The sequence below is a fragment of the Lingula anatina genome, chromosome 6 (assembly GCF_051362555.1).
Source record: "Lingula anatina isolate TDL-2025a chromosome 6, LinAna3.0, whole genome shotgun sequence".
Taxonomy (NCBI): domain Eukaryota; kingdom Metazoa; phylum Brachiopoda; class Lingulata; order Lingulida; family Lingulidae; genus Lingula; species Lingula anatina.
Window position 1 is genome coordinate 4115863 of NC_141772.1, and position 21795 is coordinate 4137657.

The following is a 21795-nucleotide window of genomic DNA, read 5'->3' on the forward strand; positions in this document are numbered from 1 at the left end:
CTGCGTCGAGTGGAATAAAAACCAAACTGCCATTCCCGTCGAAAACAGAACTTTATATTTCTGCATGCCACATGTGGACAACACGCTGTCCTTCCAGTATCCAGGCTTCGGAAAACACGCCCTCTTTCTCTTCTTCCAAGGTTTTGCCTTCCTTGTCATTTTGATCATCGTTGAAACGCACGTGCTTACCACGTGGTACAAGGTGCGCCAAACAAAAGGCTTTCGGACCCCTAGCTCAACCGAGGCTTTTCAATACTCATAAGGAAGTACCAGTCGCAGCTCTAACATGACCAATACGCTCAAAAGCGAACAAAGTAGAATAAAGACTCCCCAGCCCTTGGAAGAGGGTCCAGTTCAAGTGTCAGTACGGAAAGGTGACTCTTGTACACTACCCGTCCTGTTTATGCATTCTAGTTTGCCCTGCAGTTCTCTTCTCGCTCTGCATAGCACTTGAAATATTCATTTCATTTTGCCATTGTAGTTTTCATAGCTGGAGTATTATATGGCACAAAAATAACCATATAAATGAGTACTAAGATTGTTTTCAGGCGAAGCTCTTGGAATACTCGGCCTTGATGACCGCGGCAAAGAAATTCTGTTCAGGATGCTCACGGGTGATTTGCTGCCATCTGACGGTACATCATTCCTGGAAGGTGTGACCTTTGACAGTTATAATGGAAAACAGGTTTGTGCAGTCCTCTGAGGACACATGCTTTCAAGTTACAAATTGAAAAACTGATTATAAAGATGAAAATATTAGTAGCATGTTTGCTCCGATTAAACATTATGTACGTCAAGAAACCGCACTTCATTGTCAATATAGCTTTGCATCCTGGCGGTATGGTTGCGTAATTTTGAAATGTGATCTATTATCAATCTTGGTGTTAGATTTCTATTTTTGATTACATGTCTTCATAACAAATAAACTCTAAGATGTGTTTGGAAATTCAAAATTTGAGTCACGCACATGTACGGAGTAATGGCGGGGGATCGTAATGAGTAAGTTCAATCTGACGGAAATTTAATTTTAAAATTAATTTCAGAAAAGTGTCAGCTACGTTTTCAATGAATGAAAAAAATAAAGCACACAAGGAACATAATAAGAAAAATGTCGGAAACCCGATCAAAATGAGTTTCCGTGCAGCTTACCAAACAAACGATTCGACATTAATTATCTTAAGCGGGACGCAACGAGGTTTTTGCCTGTTACTTCGTCAAATATGCTTCAATTACATTTAATCTTTATCCATGTATGTTATGTGTAATTGTCAGAGTATAAAAGAAACTTTGATATGAAACATTGCCGCTTGTACGGAGAACTGTATTTTCCAATATATGCTTCAGTCATGATGCCTACTGAACATGGTGCAAAATCGTTAAATAATATATTTGTATTAATAATTAGCGGTCGAGTTGAATAGTATGTACACCATACGTAATCTTGGCCTTACCAGGTCATCGTCTACGGAGACGGAATTTTCAGTGCGCTTTTTTCCTAATTTTCTGACAGCACTGGGACAAAGAGAAAATTAACCACAGCAATAGCGTTGTTTGGAAAATCAACCATTATATTCCTGGATGACCCGACAACAAGTGTTGATCCATTGTGCAGGAGAAAGATATGGTCAGTTCTGCAGGAAATACGTCAACAAGGCACAACGCTGGTGCTGACCACCAACAGGTTAGTGTACACTGTAGATTCTCCCTTGCTCCCGATCTAGACCATTCAAGTCTTGTATGCAGTTTGTATGGTAATGCCAGAGCAAAATGAGATTTGACTTTCTTCATAAATCACAATTTTCTGTGAGCTTTTTAACCAAGTTTCTGTTAACTACTACAAAGAAGATACCTGGTACCCAGAAAGTAAAATAAGTGTTTTTATTCGTTTATTTTAAAACAGATGTATATATATTTTAGCACTGAAGAAAGTGAAATGCAGTGCACTCGAGTGACAATAATGATTGACCAGTGCTTTGTCACAATGGGCAGTCCACAGTCGCTTAAAAATGTGTACGGGGACGGCGTTATCATTGAAATACGCCTGACAGATGAAGAGGAAATTGCCACAAAGGATCTTATTTCTTTTATAAGTTCGCACCTGCCTTTAGGATATGTGACCAAAGAAAACAACTTCACGATAGCTTTTAAAGTCTTAAACGAACATATCCATTGGAGCCAACTCTTTCAAACACTTGAGGAGGCTAGGACCCGCTTTATGATTGCAGATTATAGCATCCAGCAGTGTACTTTGGAGGCCGCTTTTCTCCATTTGTCGCGTTCCTTTGTTGCACCTACAAGCGTTGACCACAGCCAAGCAACACGTAGCTTTGTGTTGTAAAACGTTTTTAAGGCAGACATGTGAGAGAATCTACATTAGAGCAATCACTAATCAGTCACCTTTGGTTACCATATTTAATAATTTAAAACGTTTTGAACCCAAACGTTTCGCGTTTTGTTTTCACCAAAAAGAGCACAACTGTCAAGAGAGAGGGAATCATGGATAGTAAAGCACAAGCAATTAGTTTGATGGTCTGTTGGTCGTAATTTTACTAACGGTTTTAGTTACATGTATAAGTTAAACCATTAAGATAATTTGCATCGTTGAAATATCAAGATTTGTTATACATGAAGGAACACGCATGCATTAAATACTCTGTACCCACAGATATTCCCATGTTAATGCCGTCTGCCATATGTGAGAAACGGTCAACTCTCTGAAACACAAACATAACAAAGTCAGATATATGCCAATGTTTTTTATTTGATCAGTTCATGATTTTTTTACATTTGATTGGTCTATTGAATAATTAGGAACTATTCGGCATATTCTTCAAATGGTTGTTTTTTAAACAACTCGAACGAATTTCTGCGTCACACATAGACCTGATTATTTTATTGATACAGTTTAAGCAGATTTTTTTCTCTTGGTTAAATAGTATATAAAAACTGTCAAAACATTTGAAACAATGAGAGATTTTTCTCTAAAAACGAATTGTAAATCTTCATGGGTTGCTTAAACGTAGTCTACGTAACTCCAAATAAATTTCTGCGTCGTGTGTTTTGATGCATTGCTTTTACGCTATAATCACTATTTTATATAGATTCAGTTAAATGTAACCTTTCCTTATATACAAATGACAAGTGTGAATGGGGATAAAGCTGTATGTTCATGATTATCAATCAATGATTCGTATTCTATTTCTGAAATGAACTGCACGTCTTTAGGAGTTGCTAAAACGTAATCAACATAATCTTCATCCACGTCGCCGAAAGTCTATCAGCAGTCCAGATAAATTTCTGCATCATGTGTTTTAAAACATTGTGTATAGAGAGGCATTGCGATATGTGCCAAGGCATACGCAGCAGTGCTGAATATAACAAAGGGCTAATTCATGACCGTGGGCTTTCTTTTTGTTTTAAAGCTGAGTCAAATATCCTATATTATAATCAAAATTCACCTGCTAAAGCGTCAATATTTTTGAAAACTATAACAAAGGACCAGTTCATGGGCTTTCTTTTGCTTTAAAGCCGAGTTATGAACCCTATATTATAACCGTGTTTTAATTGTCAATCTTTTCATGTTATTAAGTTTAAATGTTACTGAAATAACCACTGGTGTGATCAAGAATAAAAAAACATGTATTAGGTACCTTAAAGAAATAAATCCGTACAAAGTTAAATGTTAAGTGTGTTTGCGTGCCGGTAAATAGGAAAATAAATCGCGTTTCAATTTAAATATTGATTTCATCTTTGTCGAACTTTTCTGTCTTTGCTTCCACAAACTGATCCTTTGTTATGCCTTTTTCTGTTCCTTTTGTAGTTTCAGAGAACTTGAATCTTCTTCGTTTTTACTTCTGCCTCTTTCCAACTTCTACCACGAATGTTCTTTGTTTTCACTTCCGCCTCCTCCCAACTTCTATCATAAGGAAACTAAAATAGAATTATTATTATTATTATTATTATTATTATTATTATTATTACATGTAGTGTGAGAAGTAGAGGTGTTTCCAACAGAACTGTCAAAAATGAAATCGTAGACATTTAATACAATGGTGTTTCAATTTTCACCGGAATAACGAGATGGTTCAGAGAAGAAAGGTACGGGAAAATCATTTTGCCCCCAGATGCTTTATTTGCAACTTGGTTGTCAGGTTAAATAAAATGATTTAAGTTAATTTTCCCCCATATTTCAAGCATATGTGTATATATGTCCACACCTTAAGAGAAGAGACGGTGTCGTCGGCGTTGTATTTTTTAGTTAAATTTCTAAGATATATTATATTTATTGAGACAAGGTGGATTTTTACATGAGACCGAAAGTTGCTATTGCCATTCTGTAGTGAAGATAAAAGCATTCAAATAAGGTTTATATGAGGCATGTTCTGGGTTTCAATGCGAACTAAAAACCTGATTGTTTGGTAAATCAGCCATTGTTTAAACCCCCCCCCCCCCCCCAAAAAAAAAAAAAAAAAAAAAAAAAAAAAAAAAAAAAACTCTCTGAAATCAACAATATTTCGGTTGATTTATTAAAGAGGACGTCTCAAACAGTAAAATAAACATTTCAACAAAGTTATCCCCAATATAAAGGCAACTTACTTGAGTTTTTGTTTTTGTACAACTCTGAGGTATGTTGCACATGCTTGGATCTGTTATTGAGTATTTGAGGTCGTATGCACAATAAGTATGGCTGGCTATACTGACTGTGGGTGTGTCGTCTTTGTCGTCGTCTGTCTGGTTGGCTGTCTTGTTGGGCTTCACGACGAATGTCTCGAAGGGTGTCGCTTTGGCTGTCCCGTTGTCTGCGCCTTGTAAGCAAAGAATGGTTGTTAAAGTGGCAAGAAACAAAGCAATTTCACTCTTTATACGTGCACTGTGTTAATTCTCATGTTAGGAATCTGTGTCATACTTGAACTAGATTCGGCTAATACGTCTTCTTTCTGTGTAAACGCGTTTTCTCTATTTCTTGTTGTAATGCACACTTATTTATATGAAAAAATATATTTATGATTTTTTATAATAAATTGAGTCAACCGCATGCCTTCGCCTACCTGTTTCTTTTTTATCTACAGTAAGTAAATTACTTTTGTGAAAATAGTTAAAATCATGTATGAATATCAAATGGCGCAAACCCTTTTTATCACGTGACTGAAGGCAAGGACATAATGTGAAAACATAATCATTTACCTATTCCGAACATCTTCTTAAATACCAGGAAGTTTGATTTTGCTTGGGTAATGTATGTGTAATTGTAGACCATCCCATCCATTTCTTTGTCCATTTTACAGATAAAAGCGTCCATGTCTCCTCGGCCAACTCCGAGAGTAACGTAATCGTCACATGTGGCCATTCCTTTAAAAGAAGAAAAGCAATTTAAGATTTAGCTTTCAACATGCCTAACGTTAAGAAGTTAAGTTTGGAAAAACGGTTTTGAATATTTACAATCCCTAATTGCAAAACATGTGTCTAAGTTGTAATTATTATTTTTGTAGCACTTGATCGTGGCTATCGTATCGAAAAAAGTTGAGAAAATATGCTCTTGTGAAGTTTTATCCACCTAATTATGGCTTCAGAAAAATGTTGTGACAATAAAGATGCAGATGCGATTTCCATCAGGTTTCTCGATATCCAAGAAAAGATAATTTTATTGTTTCGTTTAATTTTACATCATTTTATTGCACATGTACCAACATGTGTTTAGCTGTAAAATGAAATGGTATTTTTCTTATAATTATTATTGGTTCTAAATCGTATTTCTGATCTATTCGCATTTGACTCTATGTGAAAAACTACGCATTCAATTAAGTACAAAGTATCTGGCCAATAGCATATGTAGGTGGAGGACAGTGACAACTAGTAACGTGTCCTCTCCTTAAATTCGTAGGTACCATCCCTCCCCAAATGTCCCCTTCTAATCTCTCAAAATAATGACATTTACCTGGAATGCAAAGAAAGTCGGTTGCGAGACTTCTATTTCCCGGTATACTTTGCTCCGTGCAATTTCCGTCCTCGCTTATTACGTATTCCTTTAACTAAAATGTATGAAATAAATCACAGAATAAAAAAAACAAAGAATTAAAAATCAAAATTAGCAAAAGAGATTTAATAGTGAAGAAATGCTAGGGCGTTGTCTTTACTTTAATCTTGAGTGAACTTGGTGTTGTTATCGAGGCCATTGACATGGGTCTACTTTTCTCAATGGTAACAAACACGTCATTAACAAACAAACAATGATTTAATATGGACTAAGCAATGCTAATGATTATGCATTCTGGTAGGTTTAAAGGAGTTCAATAAGTTGTAAGAACTTACATTTGGTAAAATAGCTTTCATCTCGCTTTCTTGTAAAATAGTTATCTTGATATTCGCGCAATTTAACACTAATTCAGACTTTAAGAGCAAAAGCTTTGCTGTTTTATTCCCTACCCCAAACTGCTGCACAGAGGGTTGCAAAGCGTTCATCGTCAGTTTTGCTGTTTTGTAACTCGGTGTGAGACAGTGATCGGTTTCCCGCGTAACTTTACACCTTTGATCACTAAAATTGGCATGGTTGACGACTAGGCTGTGGACAAAAATCCGGTGCCAGGGTTTTTTTTCACATTTTCGTTTGAGAGATCTGAGTTCATTTTAATTCCCCTTGAAATAAAAGCATTATATTGCCTCTTTCCTGACAAAGTCTGGAGTTATCCTCAAGACAAATTTTCTCTAGCTGATAAACGGTGATAATAGCTGATTAGATAACTGATAAGGCAGATCTGTTTGAAAACGGCATTACAATTTTCATCCCAAAAACGATGTTGTTACGCCATTAGTTCGCATTAGCAAATTTATCCCGGTATATTTTTGATGTGACAGCATTATTGCATGACATAACAATGCTTATTTTCGCAATATATAAGCGATTATGGAAATAAATCACAACGTAACGAAATCCCTTTTTCTTAACCTTTAAATATAAATAAAACTACACGACACCCCGTACACAGCCGCTTTTCAAGCGGCGTTCTACTTACAGTAGTTGAAAATTTTATATAAACAGGCATATGACTTTGAGGTTTTCAACCCCTCAGGTAAGGAAAGCAAATGATCAATGATCACGGGTTGTTGTCCAGAGTTTAAAAAAGCACCTGGCAGGTAGATAGTGACAGCTCAGTCTGATATTTCAACCTGATAACTACCTCTTACAGCATCGTCAGGTATTGCGTCACAGGTCACGTGTCCGTGTGGCTCATTTATTTCCAGAGCAAGTGAAAGGCGCATTTTTCTATAAACTCGATATTTACGAAGGGAGCAACTAATTTTATTTTGGTATGGCAATCTATTAAAGGGCAAGATATCCAAAGGTTATCCACCGCACAAGTCATTCTGTAATTGAAACACGCCCTTTTCAAGAACAATACCTGTCTCGAATCTTCACGTACATGTAACTAGGACCAATAGGTAATGCGGGGTATTCTGTATCGGGATATATATCCTGATTATTCATCGTCAAATTCGTTTTCGAGCTCTATTTTTCTAATAAGTATCGCCACGATCGAACAAGAAAAGATTGACAAATGCTATTTCTGACATAACTGCCTGTCGTTAGAGTTAGGGGACAATCAAGAAGAGACAATAATTCTTATACTTACGTCATCGTAATCGTAAATGGTCTGTATAACTGAAGACGTGTCTCCTTCAACTCTGGTTTCCAAAACACACGCCGTTAAATTGGCCGAGTACAAGGCAATTGTGGACGACGACTGAAAGACGAAATACATGAAATATTGAGTTTTTTAACTAAAATTTTGAAATAATATTTCTAAAAATTAAACATCGACGTAATTCAAAGTAACACGTAAGTATGGACTTGATGTAAATCTTTCATTGGTGTGGGTAAAACAAAAATCATCAGGCGACCAACGCGCAAAATATTGACACACTTGAAATGCTTGTGACACATATTCTGCTCTCGTCCCTGACCCTGCTGGTGCATACATCCACAGGGAACATGTATTGATTATTGCGTAGACGAAGTTTCTTTGTCATGAAAAGTTTTGTGCACATGAAACACTCCTTTTAGTATACTTGCACTTGAAAAAAAAACTCGGCCTTTTTCCATAAAGGGAAATATCTTACAACATTGATACCAATGTCCCATGTTTCTTCGATACAATTATCTTCAACCGAAATATTTCCATTCTCAAGCTTTTCAAAGACTATGTATAAGCTAAATATTTTTGGATATATTCGTAATGATATCATTTAGAAACTACGGCAGAATAATTTCACCCATTGAGGCACGTCACGAACAACGTAGATCATTTTGGCACCATGGTATAAAATTCAGAACTAAGGAAACCCGAAGAAAATTTGGGTAAAAAAAATGGAAGGAAGTGTTCACTGTGCAAAAACGTCCATAGTGCAGTACGAAAAATGTGAATGTCGCAACAAAACCGTATTACTGCCTTAATTCGTAACAATCGAATTAAGTAGACTGTACCAATTAATTTGGAGGATTTACTCACCTGATAGCTAGATCCTTGCGTATCGACAACAATTTCGCCCGTCTTGTACTCCAATTCCCAATATTTTGGGCTGAAGCAATTCCCTGGCGTGGGAGGAGTCTTGGGGGTCTTGGGGGTGGGAGGTTTCGGAGATTTTGGAGTTTTGGGTCCTTTGGAACGCTTGCCTAGAACTCCTGCGAAGATCATCACAAGGATGAAGACCGTCACATATCTAACCATTTTTTTCTGCAATTTCATGCAGCCGAACCGTGTACTTAATTCTGTTTTCCTGTGTTCACGTTTCCGTCTTTTATACCGCAACACAACTCTGCCTCTGGCGGCTTATTTTGACGTGAACACAGCACGTGCTTCGAGCACATGACAATAACTGCCCCGCGTGACAAAACATAAGGTCCCATTCAGAACGAATAGATCTTCCAATCACCATCCACGTAATGAATAGTGCATCCAAAGATCCCTTCTTCTCGACAGTGGAAACTGATGACTCTCCATGAGCAAGGAACATCTCAGATATGTACAGAAACGTGCTGGCCACGGTTACCAAGTCTCCATCATGGAACCAAACTGTGGATCACTTCTTGCTGGACACTCAGGGTAAAATCGGCTCGATTCAGTCTGCAAATGAGTACATGATTGGAGTTAGCTATGAAATTGACGAAGATGGATGTAACATAAGCACTGGGCTTTACAACGGCTACGCTTATCACAGCATGCCACTAGCTCTCAATCTTGTCAACAGTGCCTTGCTGAGGTACCCTGCCGGAGACGAGTACTCCAAATCGGTCAACAACCACCCTTTGCCGTTCTATAGTCGCCACATGGAGAACGATCTCATGGATGGCGAAGATGACGACAGGGGAAATGATTTATGGAAGTGGTGGCCCCCTTTGATCAGCGTGACCTACACGTGCATTTTCCTGTTTGTGATGTCGGGACTTCTTGGATTTATTTCATAGAGTTCTTATCGAACATCCCACTTTTCATATGAAACAATCATGATACACTCACATTTAACAAAGTTCTACTCAGATTATTTAGAATGTTGCTCTCGTTAATACAAGTGAATTTCAACCCGACGAAGTTTTGTAAGTCAAGTCCGTATTTTCTACTTTTTTTTTTTACTTCAAGCATCGCATATGGACTATCTTTGTTACATACTCATTTCATAATTGAAAATCGTAAATAAATTATTCGGACAGATGTCGCTCAAATAAGATTTCATGTTTTAAAGGCGCCTATTCTGTCGTCCTGGAAGCTTTCCTCCTTTACATCGTTCCATACCGACTACTAGACGTGGTAGGTATGGTGACGTCATTTTCCTTTCCGGAAATAACGGGTGGGATATTCACAGTGTTGTTTCCTCCCTTCATCTTGGTTGGCGGGCTGTTAAACTTCTATATCAATGACTACAACTCGCGGTAATGTCTCCATAGTAACACAACTATGGGCCATATTAAGTGCAACATAAGTAAGTGCTGAACAGGTTTGTGCAGTCCTCTGAGGACACATGTTTTTAAGTTAAGTATTGACGAACCGATTCCAAAAGATGAAAATATAAGTAGTATGTTTGACCCGATTATAAACATTATGTACGACACGTACAAAAACGCACTTCATAGTCAATATAGCTTTGCAACCTGGCGGTATGGTTGTGTAATTTTGAAATTTAATTTATTATCAAACTTGATGTTAGATTTCTATTTTTGATAACATGTCTTCATAACTTATAAACTGCAGGATGTGTCTTTCAATTCAAAAGTTGAATCACGTACATGGACATTTGCGGGGGATCGTAATGAGTAAGTTCAATCTGACGGAAATTAAATTTTAAAATTAATTTCAGAAAAGAATCAGCTACGTTTTTAATGAATGAAGAAATAAAGCAGACAAGGAACATAATAAGAAAAATGTCGGAAACCCGATCAAAATGACTTTCCGTGCAGTTTTCTAAACAAATGGTTCGAAATTTCAATAAAAATTATCTTACACGGGATGCAACGAAGTTTTTGCCTGTCACTTCGCCAAATACGCTTCAATTACATTTTTAAATTTAATCTTTATTCATGTATGTTATGTGTAATTGTCAAAGTATAAAAGAAACTTTTTACGATCTTAAAGTCGCACAACAAAAACTTCTCCTAATCTAGGTCTGCCTCTATGTTGTCTCGATTTTATTTTTAATCTTGCCCTGTTTGTGAACATTGCATTCCTGAAGCTGTTTCAGTCGCGCTCGATGTGAAACATTGCCATTTGAACTGAGAATTGATGCCTTCTAATCATGGTGCGCAACTGTTAAATAATATATTTGTTTTGATAATTAGTTGCCGAGTTGAACCGTATGCACACCATACGTATTCTTGGCCTTACCAGGTCATTGTCTACGAAGACAGAATTTTCAATGCTCTTTTTCCCTAATTTTCTGACCGTGCTGGGACAAAGAGAAAATAAAGAACAAGAGTCGCGTTGATTGGAAAACCAACCATCATATTCCTGGATGACCCGACAACAAGTATTGATCCATTGTGCAAGAGAAAGATATAGTCAGTTCTACAAGAAATACGTCAACAAGGCACAACGCTAGTGCTGACCACCAACAGGTTTGTGTGGATTGTCCCTTGCACCCGATCTAGATCATTCATGTCTTGTATGCAGTTTGCAGTGACATAAATCACAACTTTCTGTGAGCTTTTTTTTACCAAGTTTCTGTTAACTATTACAAATAAGATATCTAGTACCCAGAAAGTAAAACGTTAGTGTTTTCATTAATTTATTTTAAAATAGATGTTTATATATTTTAGCACTGAAGAAAGTGAAATGCAGTGCACTCGAGTGACAATAATGATCGACCAGCACTTTGTTACTATGGGCATTCCACAGTCGCTTAAAAATGCATACGGGGACGGCGTTAACATCGAAATACGTCTGACAGATGAAGAGGAAATTACCACCAACGATCTTATTTCATTTATAAGTTCGCGCCTGCCTGGAAGATATGTGACCAAAGAAAACAACTTCACGATAACTTTTAAAGTCTTAAACGAACATATCCGTTGGGGCCAACTCTTTCAAACACTTGAGGAGGCTAGGACCCGCTTTACGATTGCAGATTATAGCATCCAGCAGAGTACTTTGGAGGCCGCTTTTCTCCATTTGTCGCGTTCCTTTGTTGCACCTACAAGCGTTGACCACAGCCAAGCAACACGTAGCTTTGTGTTGTAAAGCGTTTTTAAGGCAGACATGTGAGAGAGTCTACATTAGAGCAATCACTAATCAGTCACCTTTGGGTACCATATTTAGTAATTTAAAATGTTTTAATGCAAACGTTCTGCGTTTTGTTTTCACCAAAAAGAGCACAACTGTCAAGAGAAAGGGAATCATGGATAGTAAAGCACGAGCGATTAGTTTGATCGTCTGTTGATTGTAATATTCCTAAGGGTTTTAGTTGCATGTATTAAAAAAACCTTCGGGTGAATTGCATTGTCGAAATTTCAAGATTTTTATGCATGAAGGAACACGTATGCATTAAATACCCTGTACCCACAGATCCTCCCATGTTAATGTCGTCTGCCATATGTGAGAAACGATCAACTCTCTGAAACACAAACATAACAAAGTCAGATACATGCCAATGTTTTTTATTTAATCAGCTCATGATTTTTTTTTTACATTTGATTGGTCTATTGAATAATTAGGAACTATTCGGCATATTCTTCAAACGGTTGTTCTTTAAACAACTCAAACGAATTTCTGCGTCACACATAGACCTGATTATTTTATTGATACATTTTAAGAAGATTTTTTTCTCTTGGTTGAATAGTATATAAAAACTGTCAAAACATTTGAAACAATGAGAGTTTTTTCTCTAAAAACGAATTGTACATCTTCATGGGTTGCTAAATTGTAGTCAACGTAATTCTTGTCCACATCGCCGAAAAAATCCAGATAAATTTCTGCGTCGTGTGTCTTGATGCATTGCGTATACGCTATCATCACTATTTTATATAGATTCAGTAAAATGAACCCTTTCCTTATATACAGATGGCAAGAGTGAATGGGGATAAAGCTGTATGCTCATTATCAATCAATGATTCGTATTCTCTTTCTGAAATGAACTGCACGTCTTTAGGAGTTGCTAAAACGTAATCAACATAATCTTCATCCACGTCGCCGAAAGTCTATCAGCAGTCCAGATAAATTTCTGCATCATGTGTTTTAAAACATTGTGTATAGAGAGGCATTGCGTCATTGTATTTAATATCTTCGTTTATACAGATATGTGCCAAGGCATACGCAGCAGTGCTGAATATAACAAAGGGCTAATTCATGACCGTGGGCTTTCTTTTTGTTTTAAAGCTGAGTCAAATATCCTATATTATAATCAAAATTCACCTGCTAAAGCGTCAATATTTTTGAAAACTATAACAAAGGATCAGTTCAAGGGCTTTCTTTTGCTTTAAAGTCGAGTTATGAACCCTATATTATAACCGTGTTTTAATTGTCAATTTTTTCATGTTATTAAGTTTAAATGTTACTGAAATAACTACTGGTGTGATCAAGAATAAAAAAGCATGTATTAGGTACCTTAAAGAAATAAATCCGTACAAAGTAAAATGTTAAGTGTCTTTGCGTGCCGGTAAATAGGAAAATAAATCGCGTTTCAATTTAAATATTGATTTCATCTTTGTCGAACTTTTCTGTCTTTGCTTCCACAAACTGATCCTTTGTTGTGCTTTTTTTCTGTTCCTGTTGTAGTTTCAGAGCACTTGAATCTTCTTCGTTTTTACTTCGGCCTCCTCCCAGCTTCTACCACGAATGTTCTTCGTTTTCACTTCCGCCTCCTCCCAACTTCTATCATAAGGAAACTAAAATAGAATTATTATTATTATTATTATTATTATTATTATTATTATTATTAGTGTGAGAAGTAGAGGTGTTTCCAACAGAACTGTCAAAAATGAAAATCGTAGACATTTAATACAATGGTGTTTCAATTTTCACGGGAATAACGAGATGGTTCAGAGAAGAAAGATACGGGAAAATCATTTTGCCCCCAGATGCTTTATTTGCAACTTGGGTGTCAGGTTGAATAAAATGATTTAAGTGGATTTTTCCCCCATATTTCAAGCATATGTGTATATATGTCCACACCTTAAGAGAAGAGACGGTGTCGTCGGCGCTGTATTTTTTAGTTAAATTTCTAAGATATATTATATTTATTGAGACAAGGTGGATTTTTACATGAGACCGAAAGTTGCTATTGCCATTCTGTAGTGAAGATAAAAGTATTCAAATAAGGTTTATATGAGGCATGTTCTGGGTTTCAATGCGAACTAAAAACCTGATTGTTTGGTAAATCAGCCATTGTTTAACCCCCCCCCCCAAAAAAAAAAAAAAAACTCTCTGAAATCAACAATATTTCGGTTGATTTATTAAAGAGGACGTCTCAAACAGCAAAATAAACATTTCAACAAAGTTATCCCCAATATAAAGGCAACTTACTTGAGTTTTTGTTTTTGTACAACTCTGAGGTATGTTGCACATGCTTGGATCTGTTATTGAGTATTTGAGGTCGTATGCACAATAAGTATGGCTGGCTATACTGACTGTGGGTGTGTCGTCTTTCTCGTCGTCTGTCTGGTTGGCTGTCTTGTTGGGCTTCACGACGAATGTCTCGAAGAGTGTCGCTTTGGCTGTCCCGTTGTCTGCGCCTTGTAAACAAAGAATGGTTGTTAAAGTGGCAAGAAACAAAGCAATTTCACTCTTTATACGTGCACTGTGTTAATTCTCATGTTAGGAATCTGTGTCATACTTGAACTAGATTCGGCTAATACGTCTTCTTTCTGTGTAAACGCGTTTTCTCTATTTCTTGTTGTAATGCACACTTATTTATATGAAAAAATATATTTATGATTTTTTATAATAAATTGAGTCAACCGCATGCCTTCGCCTACCTATTTCTTTTTTATCTACAGTAAGTAAATTACTTTTGTGAAAATAGTTAAAATCATGTATGAATATCAAATGGCGCAAACCTTGTTTTATCACGTGCCTGAAGGCAAAAACATAATGTGAAAACGTGATCATTTACCTATTCCGAACATCTTCTTAAATACCAGGAAGTTTGATTTTGCTTGGGTAATGTATGTGTAATTGTAGACCATCCCATCCATTTCTTTATCCAATTTACAGATAAAAGCGTCCATGTCCCCTCGGCCAACTCCGAGAGTAACGTAATCGTCACATGAGGCCATTCCTTGAAAAGAAGAAAAGCAATTTAAGATTTAGCTTTCAACATGCCTTAGGGTAAGACGTTAAATTTTGGAAAAACTGTTTTGCATAATTACAATCCCTAATTGCAAAACATGTGTCTAAGTTGTAATAATTATTTTTGTAGCACTTGATCGTGGCTATCGTATCGAAAAAAGTTGAGAAAATATGCTCTTGTGAAGTTTTATCCACCATTAGCCTAATTATGGTTTCAGAAAAATGTTGTGACAATAAAGATGCAGATGCGATATCCATCAGGTTTCTCGATTGCCAAGAAAAGATAATTTTGTTGTGTTTCATTTAATTTTACATCATTTTATTGCACATGTACCACCATGTGTTTAACTGCAAAATGAAATGGTTTTATTCTTATAATTATAATTATTATTATTGGTTCTAAATCGTATTTCTTCTCTATTCGCTTTTGCCTCTATATGAAAAACTACGCATTCAATTAAGTACAAAGTATCTGGCCAACAGCGTATGTAGGTGGAGTACAGTGACAACTAGTAACGTGTCCTCTCCTTAAATTCGTAGGTACAATCCCTCACAAATGTCCCCTTCTAATCTCTCAAAATAATGACATTTACCTGGAATGCAAAGAAAGTCGGTTGCGAGACTTCTATTTCCCGGTATACTTTGCTCCGTGCAATTTCCGTCCTCGCTTATTACGTATTCCTTTAACTAAAATGTATGAAATAAATCACAGAATTAAAAAAAACAAAGAATTAATAATCAAAATTGGCAACAGAGATTAAACAGTGAAGAAATGTTAGGGCGTTATCTTTACTTTAATCTTGAGTGGACTTGGTGTTGTTATCGAGGCCTTTGATATGGGTCTACTTTTCTCAATGGTAACAAACATGTCATTAACAAAAAAAAAAAAAAAAAAAAAAAACAATGGTTTAATATGGACTAAGCAATGCTCATGATTATGCATACCGGTAGGTTTAAAGGAGTTCATTAAGTTGTAAAAACCTACATATGGTAAAATAGCTTTCATCTCGCTTTCTTGTAAAATAGTTATCTTGATATTCGCGCAACTTAACACTAATTACAGGGGCGTAACTATACCATTTAAAATTGTACGCACAGATTTTGAAAATTCCCAGGTACGATTATATTCCGTGAAAAATACACTGAATTTATGGAGAATAATATCATGGTTAGTTAAAAAAAATTGTACGCACAGTGCATCCGTGCGTATGCCTGCATGGTTACGCCCCTGAATTAAGACTTTAAGAGCAAATGTTTTGCTGTTTTATTTCCTTCCCCACGCACTGCTGCACAGAGGGTTGCAAAGCGTTCGTAGTCAGTTTTGCTGTTTTGTAACTCGGTGTGAGACAGTGATCGGTTTCCCGCGTAACTTTACACCTTTGATCACTAAAATTGGCATGGTTGACGACTAGGCTGTGGACAAAAATCCGGTGCCAGGGTTTTTTTTTCACATTTTCGTTTGAGAGATCTGAGTTCATTTTAATTCCCCTTGAAATAAAAGCATTATATTGCCTCTTTCCTGACAAAGTCTGGAGTTATCCTCAAGACAAATTTTCTCTAGCCGATAAACGGTGATTATAGCTGATCAGATAACTGATAAGGCAGATCTGTTTGAAAGTGTCATTACAATTTTCATCCCAAAAACGATGTTGTTACGCCATTAGTTCGCATTAGCAAATTTATCCCGGTATATTTTTGATGTGACAGCATTATTGCATGACATAACAATGCTTATTTTCGCAATATATAAGCGACTATGGAAATAAATCACAACGTAACGAAATCCCTTTTTCTTAACCTTTAAATATAAATAAAACTACACGACACAGCCGCTTTTCAAGCGGCGTTCTACTTACAGTAGATGAAGAATTTTATATAGGCAGGCATATGACTTTAAGAAGGTTTTCAACCCCTCGGGTAAAGAAAGCAAATGATCAATGATCACGGGTTGTTGTCCAGAGTTTGAAAACGCACCTGGCAGGTAGATAGTGACAGCTCAGTCTGATATTTCAACCTGATAACTACCTCTTACATCAGACAGCATCGTCAGGTATTGCGTCACAGGCACGTGTCCGTGTGGCACAGTAATTTCCAGAGCAAATGAAAGGCGCAGTTTTCTATAAGCTCGATATTTACGAAGGGAGCAACTAATTTATTTTGGTATGGCAGTCTTTTATAAGGGCAAGATATCCGAAGGTTATCCACCGCTCAAGTCATTCTGTAATTGAAACACACCCTTTTCAAGAACACTACCTGTCTCTTATCAGGGAATTATATATCCGATATAATTCCCTGCTCTAATCTTTGCGTAACTAGGACCAAAAAGTAATGCGGGGTATTTTGTATCGGGATATATTACTGAATATTCATCGTCAAATTCGTTTTCGGGTTCTATTTTTCTAATAAGTATCGCCACGAGCGAAAAAGAAAAGATAGACAAATGCTATATCTGACATAACTGCCTGTCCTTAGAGCTGGGAGACAAAATAATCAAGAAGAGACATCAATTCTTATACTTACGTCATTGTAATCGTAAATGGTCTGAATAACTGAAGACATGCCTCCTTCAACTCTGGTTTCCAAAACACATGCCGTTGAATTGGCCAAGTCCAAGGCAATTGTGGACGACGACTGAAAGACGAAATACATGAAATATTGATTTTTTAAACTAAAATTTTGAAAAAATATTTTTAAAAATTACACAGCGACGTAATTCAAACTAACACGTAAGCACGGATGTAAATCTTTCATTGGTATGGGTAAAACAAAAATCATCAGACGACCAACGCACAAAATATTGACACACTTGAGATGGTTGTGACACATATTCTGCTCTCGTCCCTGGCCCTGCTGGTGCATACATCCACAGGTAGAATGTATTGATTATCGCGTAGACGAATTTTCTTTTTCACGGAAAGTTTTGTGCAAATGAAACCCTACCTTTAGTCTGCTTGCATTTGAAATAAATCTGCCTTTTTCTATAAAGGAAATTATCCTACAACATTGATATCAATATCTCATATTTCTTCGATACTACATGTATTATCTACAAGCGAAATACTTCCATTCTCAAAATGATATCAGCTAAATTATTTAATATGATTGGATATATTCATAGTGATATCATTTAGTAACTACCATTATTTTGGTCACGTTACGGTTCTCGAAAAGAGTAGATCACTTTGGCACCATGTTATCAACTTCAGAACACAACCGAAAAAAATGTGGGAAAAAATTGATGAAAATATTCACCGTGCAAAAACGTTTATAGTGCAGTTCGTAAAATAATGTGAATGGCGCAAAAAAAATCGTATTACTGCTTTAATTCGTGACAATCGAATTCAGTAGACTCTACCATTTAATTTGGAGGATTTACCCACCTGATAGCTAGAACCTTGCGTATCTACAACTACTTCGTCTGTCTTGTACTCCAATTGCCAATATTTTGGGCTGAAGCAATTCCCTGGTGTAGGTGGAGTCTTGGGAGTCCGGGGGGTGCGAGGTCCCGGAGGTTTTGGAGTTTTGGGTCCTTTGGAACCCTTGCCTAAAACTCCTGCGAAGATCATCACAAGGATGAAGACCGTCACATATCTAACCATTTTTTCTGCAATTTCGTGCAGCTGAACCGTCCGTGTTCTTACTTCTTTTTTCTTGTGTTCGCGTTTCTGTCTTTTATACCACAGCACAACTCTGCTTGTGGCGTTTTTTTTCTTTTTTTTTTTTACGTGAACACAGCACGTGCTTCGATCTCATGACAAATACTGCCCCGCGTGACAAAACATTAGTTTTTTTTTTTTTGCAAGTAGCCACTTCCTTTTTTTAGTTATTAATTTTTATTTCAAGTAATTGCTAACAAAAAGGTAGCAATATCACACTAGACCATAATTCTGTATAATCATTGCCGTAAGAGATCGACACTTTGAGCGGAGACTCGGGAGGGGGGATCCATGGCAAAGAAGTTGAATTGTCAAGGTTTGTTGCTATGCCCCACCACATTTTTCATGAGTAAATTGACTCCTCTCATACCGAAAAATTGCTCGTATAAGCACGTCATATTACACCCCTCCCCCCCCTCCCCCCTCCTGTGAAAGCGTTAATTTTGATAATTGACTTGTGAATAATATTTGTTGAAAACTAGAACTACTAACTAGAATAAAGAGAAAAATAATGAATTACCACTGTTTATCTTTATTTGGTGTATTGATGGTTGGGTCGTCTTGATTTGTTTGATTTTATCTAAAGTGTTACATTTTTGCTTCTTTAATCAGTGATTTTGTCGCAAATTCATAATTTTTTTAATTAAAGTCAATGTATTGACAGGACCTTATTTCAGTAAGATAGAAAGGGATGACCTTCCAATCTCTAATTTAAGTTCTATCAATCCCAAAAATATTAATTTATTCATTGCAATGTCTTAGGACGATATAGTGGAAATAACAATGTGTAAAAATAGAATCATCCTTCCATGGGGACAGCCAGTGGCATGCATTTTCCCAGGAACCGTTGCAATCCTCTGAAGAGAGGTTTACCAATCCCCAGAGTTTCAATTCTCTTATTCAGGTTGACCATGTTCGGCGTGGGGCGTCAATGTCCTAGTATCCCCGTTCCTACTCAACCCCTATTTCTTTTTTTATAAAGTTTTTCAAACCGCTTCAGTGTCTTTAAAAAACTGAAAACAGAAAATCTGGCGATAATGCGAGTACGTTGGAAAGAAAAGGAGGTGTGTCATTCAGTTAAGCTGATTGCAGTCAGCAAGAGTCCTTGCAGATTTGGGTCGATCCATGCAGACCGATGGTGCCTGTGGAAACGGGGCATTTGACTCGACTGAAGCAGTAGTCCAATCACATGAAATGTTGCATCTCAGTTGTGGTATACTTGGAAATGCGTGGGTTATGTTTCGGACGTTATACGTATGCCATTTCAGTGGGCTAACATGTATTTATCTTGAATTCAATTAGACTAATCATCGTTTTATGACCCTTTCGTTTAACCGCCCCTGGTCATCATTAACTCGCCTGTTAAAATGTAGGATAAGATTAATCCCTTGCTTTTATCACTGGAAAATGAATGAAGCTGTGTAGTTTTTTTTTAATTACAGCCGTAATAAAGGGTGAAAATAAGTCATCTTGATTTGTCTCGTATGCCACCCAAGGTGTGAATGATGAATGGTCTCTCAGATCATGTGCACTATGACCTATCCCGTGGCCGAGCGATGAACCTGTGTGCCGCCCATCTGTTGTAACTTTCCATGTGTCTTTGTCACGAGTGCGGGTGCCAAGTGCATGTTGTTCAGTACGCTCAAATAATCCCCGGACTTGTAAATTATAATTTCAATGGAGTCGCTTGCTTGTGCACTTGACTCGTTTTTTTTTTTTTTTTTTTTTTTTTTTTTTTTTTTTTTTTTTTTTTTTTCCTTACACATGTACATATATATATGCTTTATTCATACTTTCTACACCCGACTGAGCTGGAGGAAATGTACAGAGATAAATAATAATAATAATAATAATAATAACAAAGAAACTTTTATACAGATAAATAGCATTAAAATTATATGTATGTATGTGTGTGTGTGTTTGCACCGTAATCATAAACCAGGTGCGATCTTAATGCCGAGTCAACTGCTCACAGCATTGATCGTACGCTATGTATACATGACTATCGAAATGAATTATGAACGAGCATAATCAGTGAAATGAATCTTAATATTTACAGCAATTATTTATAGCCATAGAAATCACTAAGCGGAAGATGCAGCAAAGTTTCTTTTCTCAAGAGCGATGTTAAGGATTTGGCCAAAGACACACATGTATTTCTCGTTACTGCCTCGTTTGGGTTGTACATTATGAGGGAGAATTTATCTTTGTTGTTTAAATGTGTAAAACGTGTGGCCGCTTTGTACTACTTGTAAGTGTTCCTTTTTGCATGCAGTGTATATAGGACAGGTAATTCAAAAGTGCTGTTCATCCTCTATAAGTTAACTCCAGTGTGGCAAATTTCAATGTGCAAATTGTGGCTGCTGATTTTGAAATGGTTAGGGTTTGGCGATTTTCTTTCTATTGAATTAAACCAAGGCATTTTCCTTTCTCTAAATTAGATGTAATTATATAATGCAAGTGAACTTGTGCGATTTGAGTAATAAGCACTTTTTTCTAGAATGCAGTGAACACAGAGCCGAACGGGAAATACTGGTCGCCTCCGTATCAGAGGTGAATTTGCAGGGTCCAACAATAAACCATCAATTTTACTCAATCGACTCTCTGCCCAGAGTGTGAGTGCCATATGTAAATTTGTAAACAGTGCAATTAAAAAAAACTTGACTCCCTGCGTGGATGAGCATAGTTTGCTACTTAAATAATTACTTTATACGTGTATTAGTTAAAGAGCCTGTAAATGTAAACCATTTCTTTGTGCTCAATTTATTATTATTATTATTAATAATAAAGATTTGTTTGTACCGCGAAATAGTGCAGCACTGGATCCACCTAATCCACCAGATAAGAAATTGGGATATAAGCCTTCCGAATTAATATCGGAAGGATCAGATTTAGAGAGACCTCTTGTGAGAGCTAAGGAGACGGACGCGAGTTGTGGGAAGGGTTCAGAAGTTGGATACTTCACCTAGAACATGTAGTTAGCGAGCGTCAACAAATAAATCGTTAAACTGGACATCATGTGCCCTCGGTTTTCTTTGAGCCACTTTACGCAAATCCGACACGAACCATGGAATTTCGGATTGAGTATTGCGCGGTATTAAAATATTTCATTACATATTTATAAAAGTTTCATTACAATATTTGTGTCCATGTACAGTATAAAGTTGCCCTTGGGACTCCGGAAATCTTCCAGCCGATTATAATAATAAGTTTATTGAGCACTAAATGGCATGAATACAATTGCAGGCTCACTAGACTACATTATTTACACAATATATAAAGGATATACATTTATATATGTTTACATATGTATTATGCTTAAATTACACATGTGTTAATGCGTGTTATGCTATAAGATTAATTAATTAATT

At 36.6% G+C, this 21795-nt stretch overlaps 2 protein-coding genes across 2 annotated transcripts; both read right to left on the reverse strand.

Annotated features, from left to right (window-relative positions):
• Positions 1 to 2743: 2743 nt before the first annotated feature.
• LOC106151808 (uncharacterized) lies at positions 2744 to 9106 on the reverse strand. Its single transcript, XM_087014533.1, has 6 exons — positions 8505 to 9106; positions 7629 to 7739; positions 5936 to 6029; positions 5185 to 5349; positions 4597 to 4805; positions 2744 to 3930 (listed from the first exon to the last, which is right to left on the reverse strand). Exons 1-6 carry the CDS (start codon positions 8739 to 8741, stop codon positions 3823 to 3825), a joined length of 924 nt encoding a protein of 307 aa, XP_086870659.1. The 5' UTR covers positions 8742 to 9106; the 3' UTR covers positions 2744 to 3822.
• Positions 9107 to 12123: 3017 nt separating this feature from the next.
• LOC147761024 (uncharacterized) lies at positions 12124 to 17464 on the reverse strand. The gene is made up of 5 exons (XM_087014506.1): positions 17289 to 17464; positions 15362 to 15455; positions 14593 to 14757; positions 14004 to 14212; positions 12124 to 13366 (listed from the first exon to the last, which is right to left on the reverse strand). The coding sequence occupies exons 1-5, from the start codon at positions 17415 to 17417 to the stop codon at positions 13259 to 13261; spliced, it is 705 nt and encodes a 234-aa protein (XP_086870632.1). The 5' UTR covers positions 17418 to 17464; the 3' UTR covers positions 12124 to 13258.
• Between the last annotated feature and the right edge of the window lie 4331 nt (positions 17465 to 21795).

Bases quoted from the DNA above. Each gene is read 5' to 3' on its own strand.
- LOC106151808 (XM_087014533.1), bottom strand. From the start codon at position 8,741: ATGAAATTGCAGAAAAAAATGGTTAGATATGTGACGGTCTTCATCCTT. The intron at 7,740-8,504 runs GTGAGTAAATCC...TTCGTCTTTCAG, and splicing joins CGCAAGGATCTAGCTATCAG to TCGTCGTCCACAATTGCCTT. The intron at 5,350-5,935 runs GTAAATGTCATT...CTTCTTTTAAAG, and splicing joins CGACTTTCTTTGCATTCCAG to GAATGGCCACATGTGACGAT.
- LOC147761024 (XM_087014506.1), bottom strand. From the start codon at position 17,417: ATGTATTTCGTCTTTCAGTCGTCGTCCACAATTGCCTTGGACTTGGCC. The intron at 14,213-14,592 runs GTAAATGATCAC...TTTGTTTACAAG, and splicing joins TAAGAAGATGTTCGGAATAG to GCGCAGACAACGGGACAGCC. The intron at 13,367-14,003 runs GTAAGTTGCCTT...ATTCTATTTTAG, and splicing joins GTACAAAAACAAAAACTCAA to TTTCCTTATGATAGAAGTTG.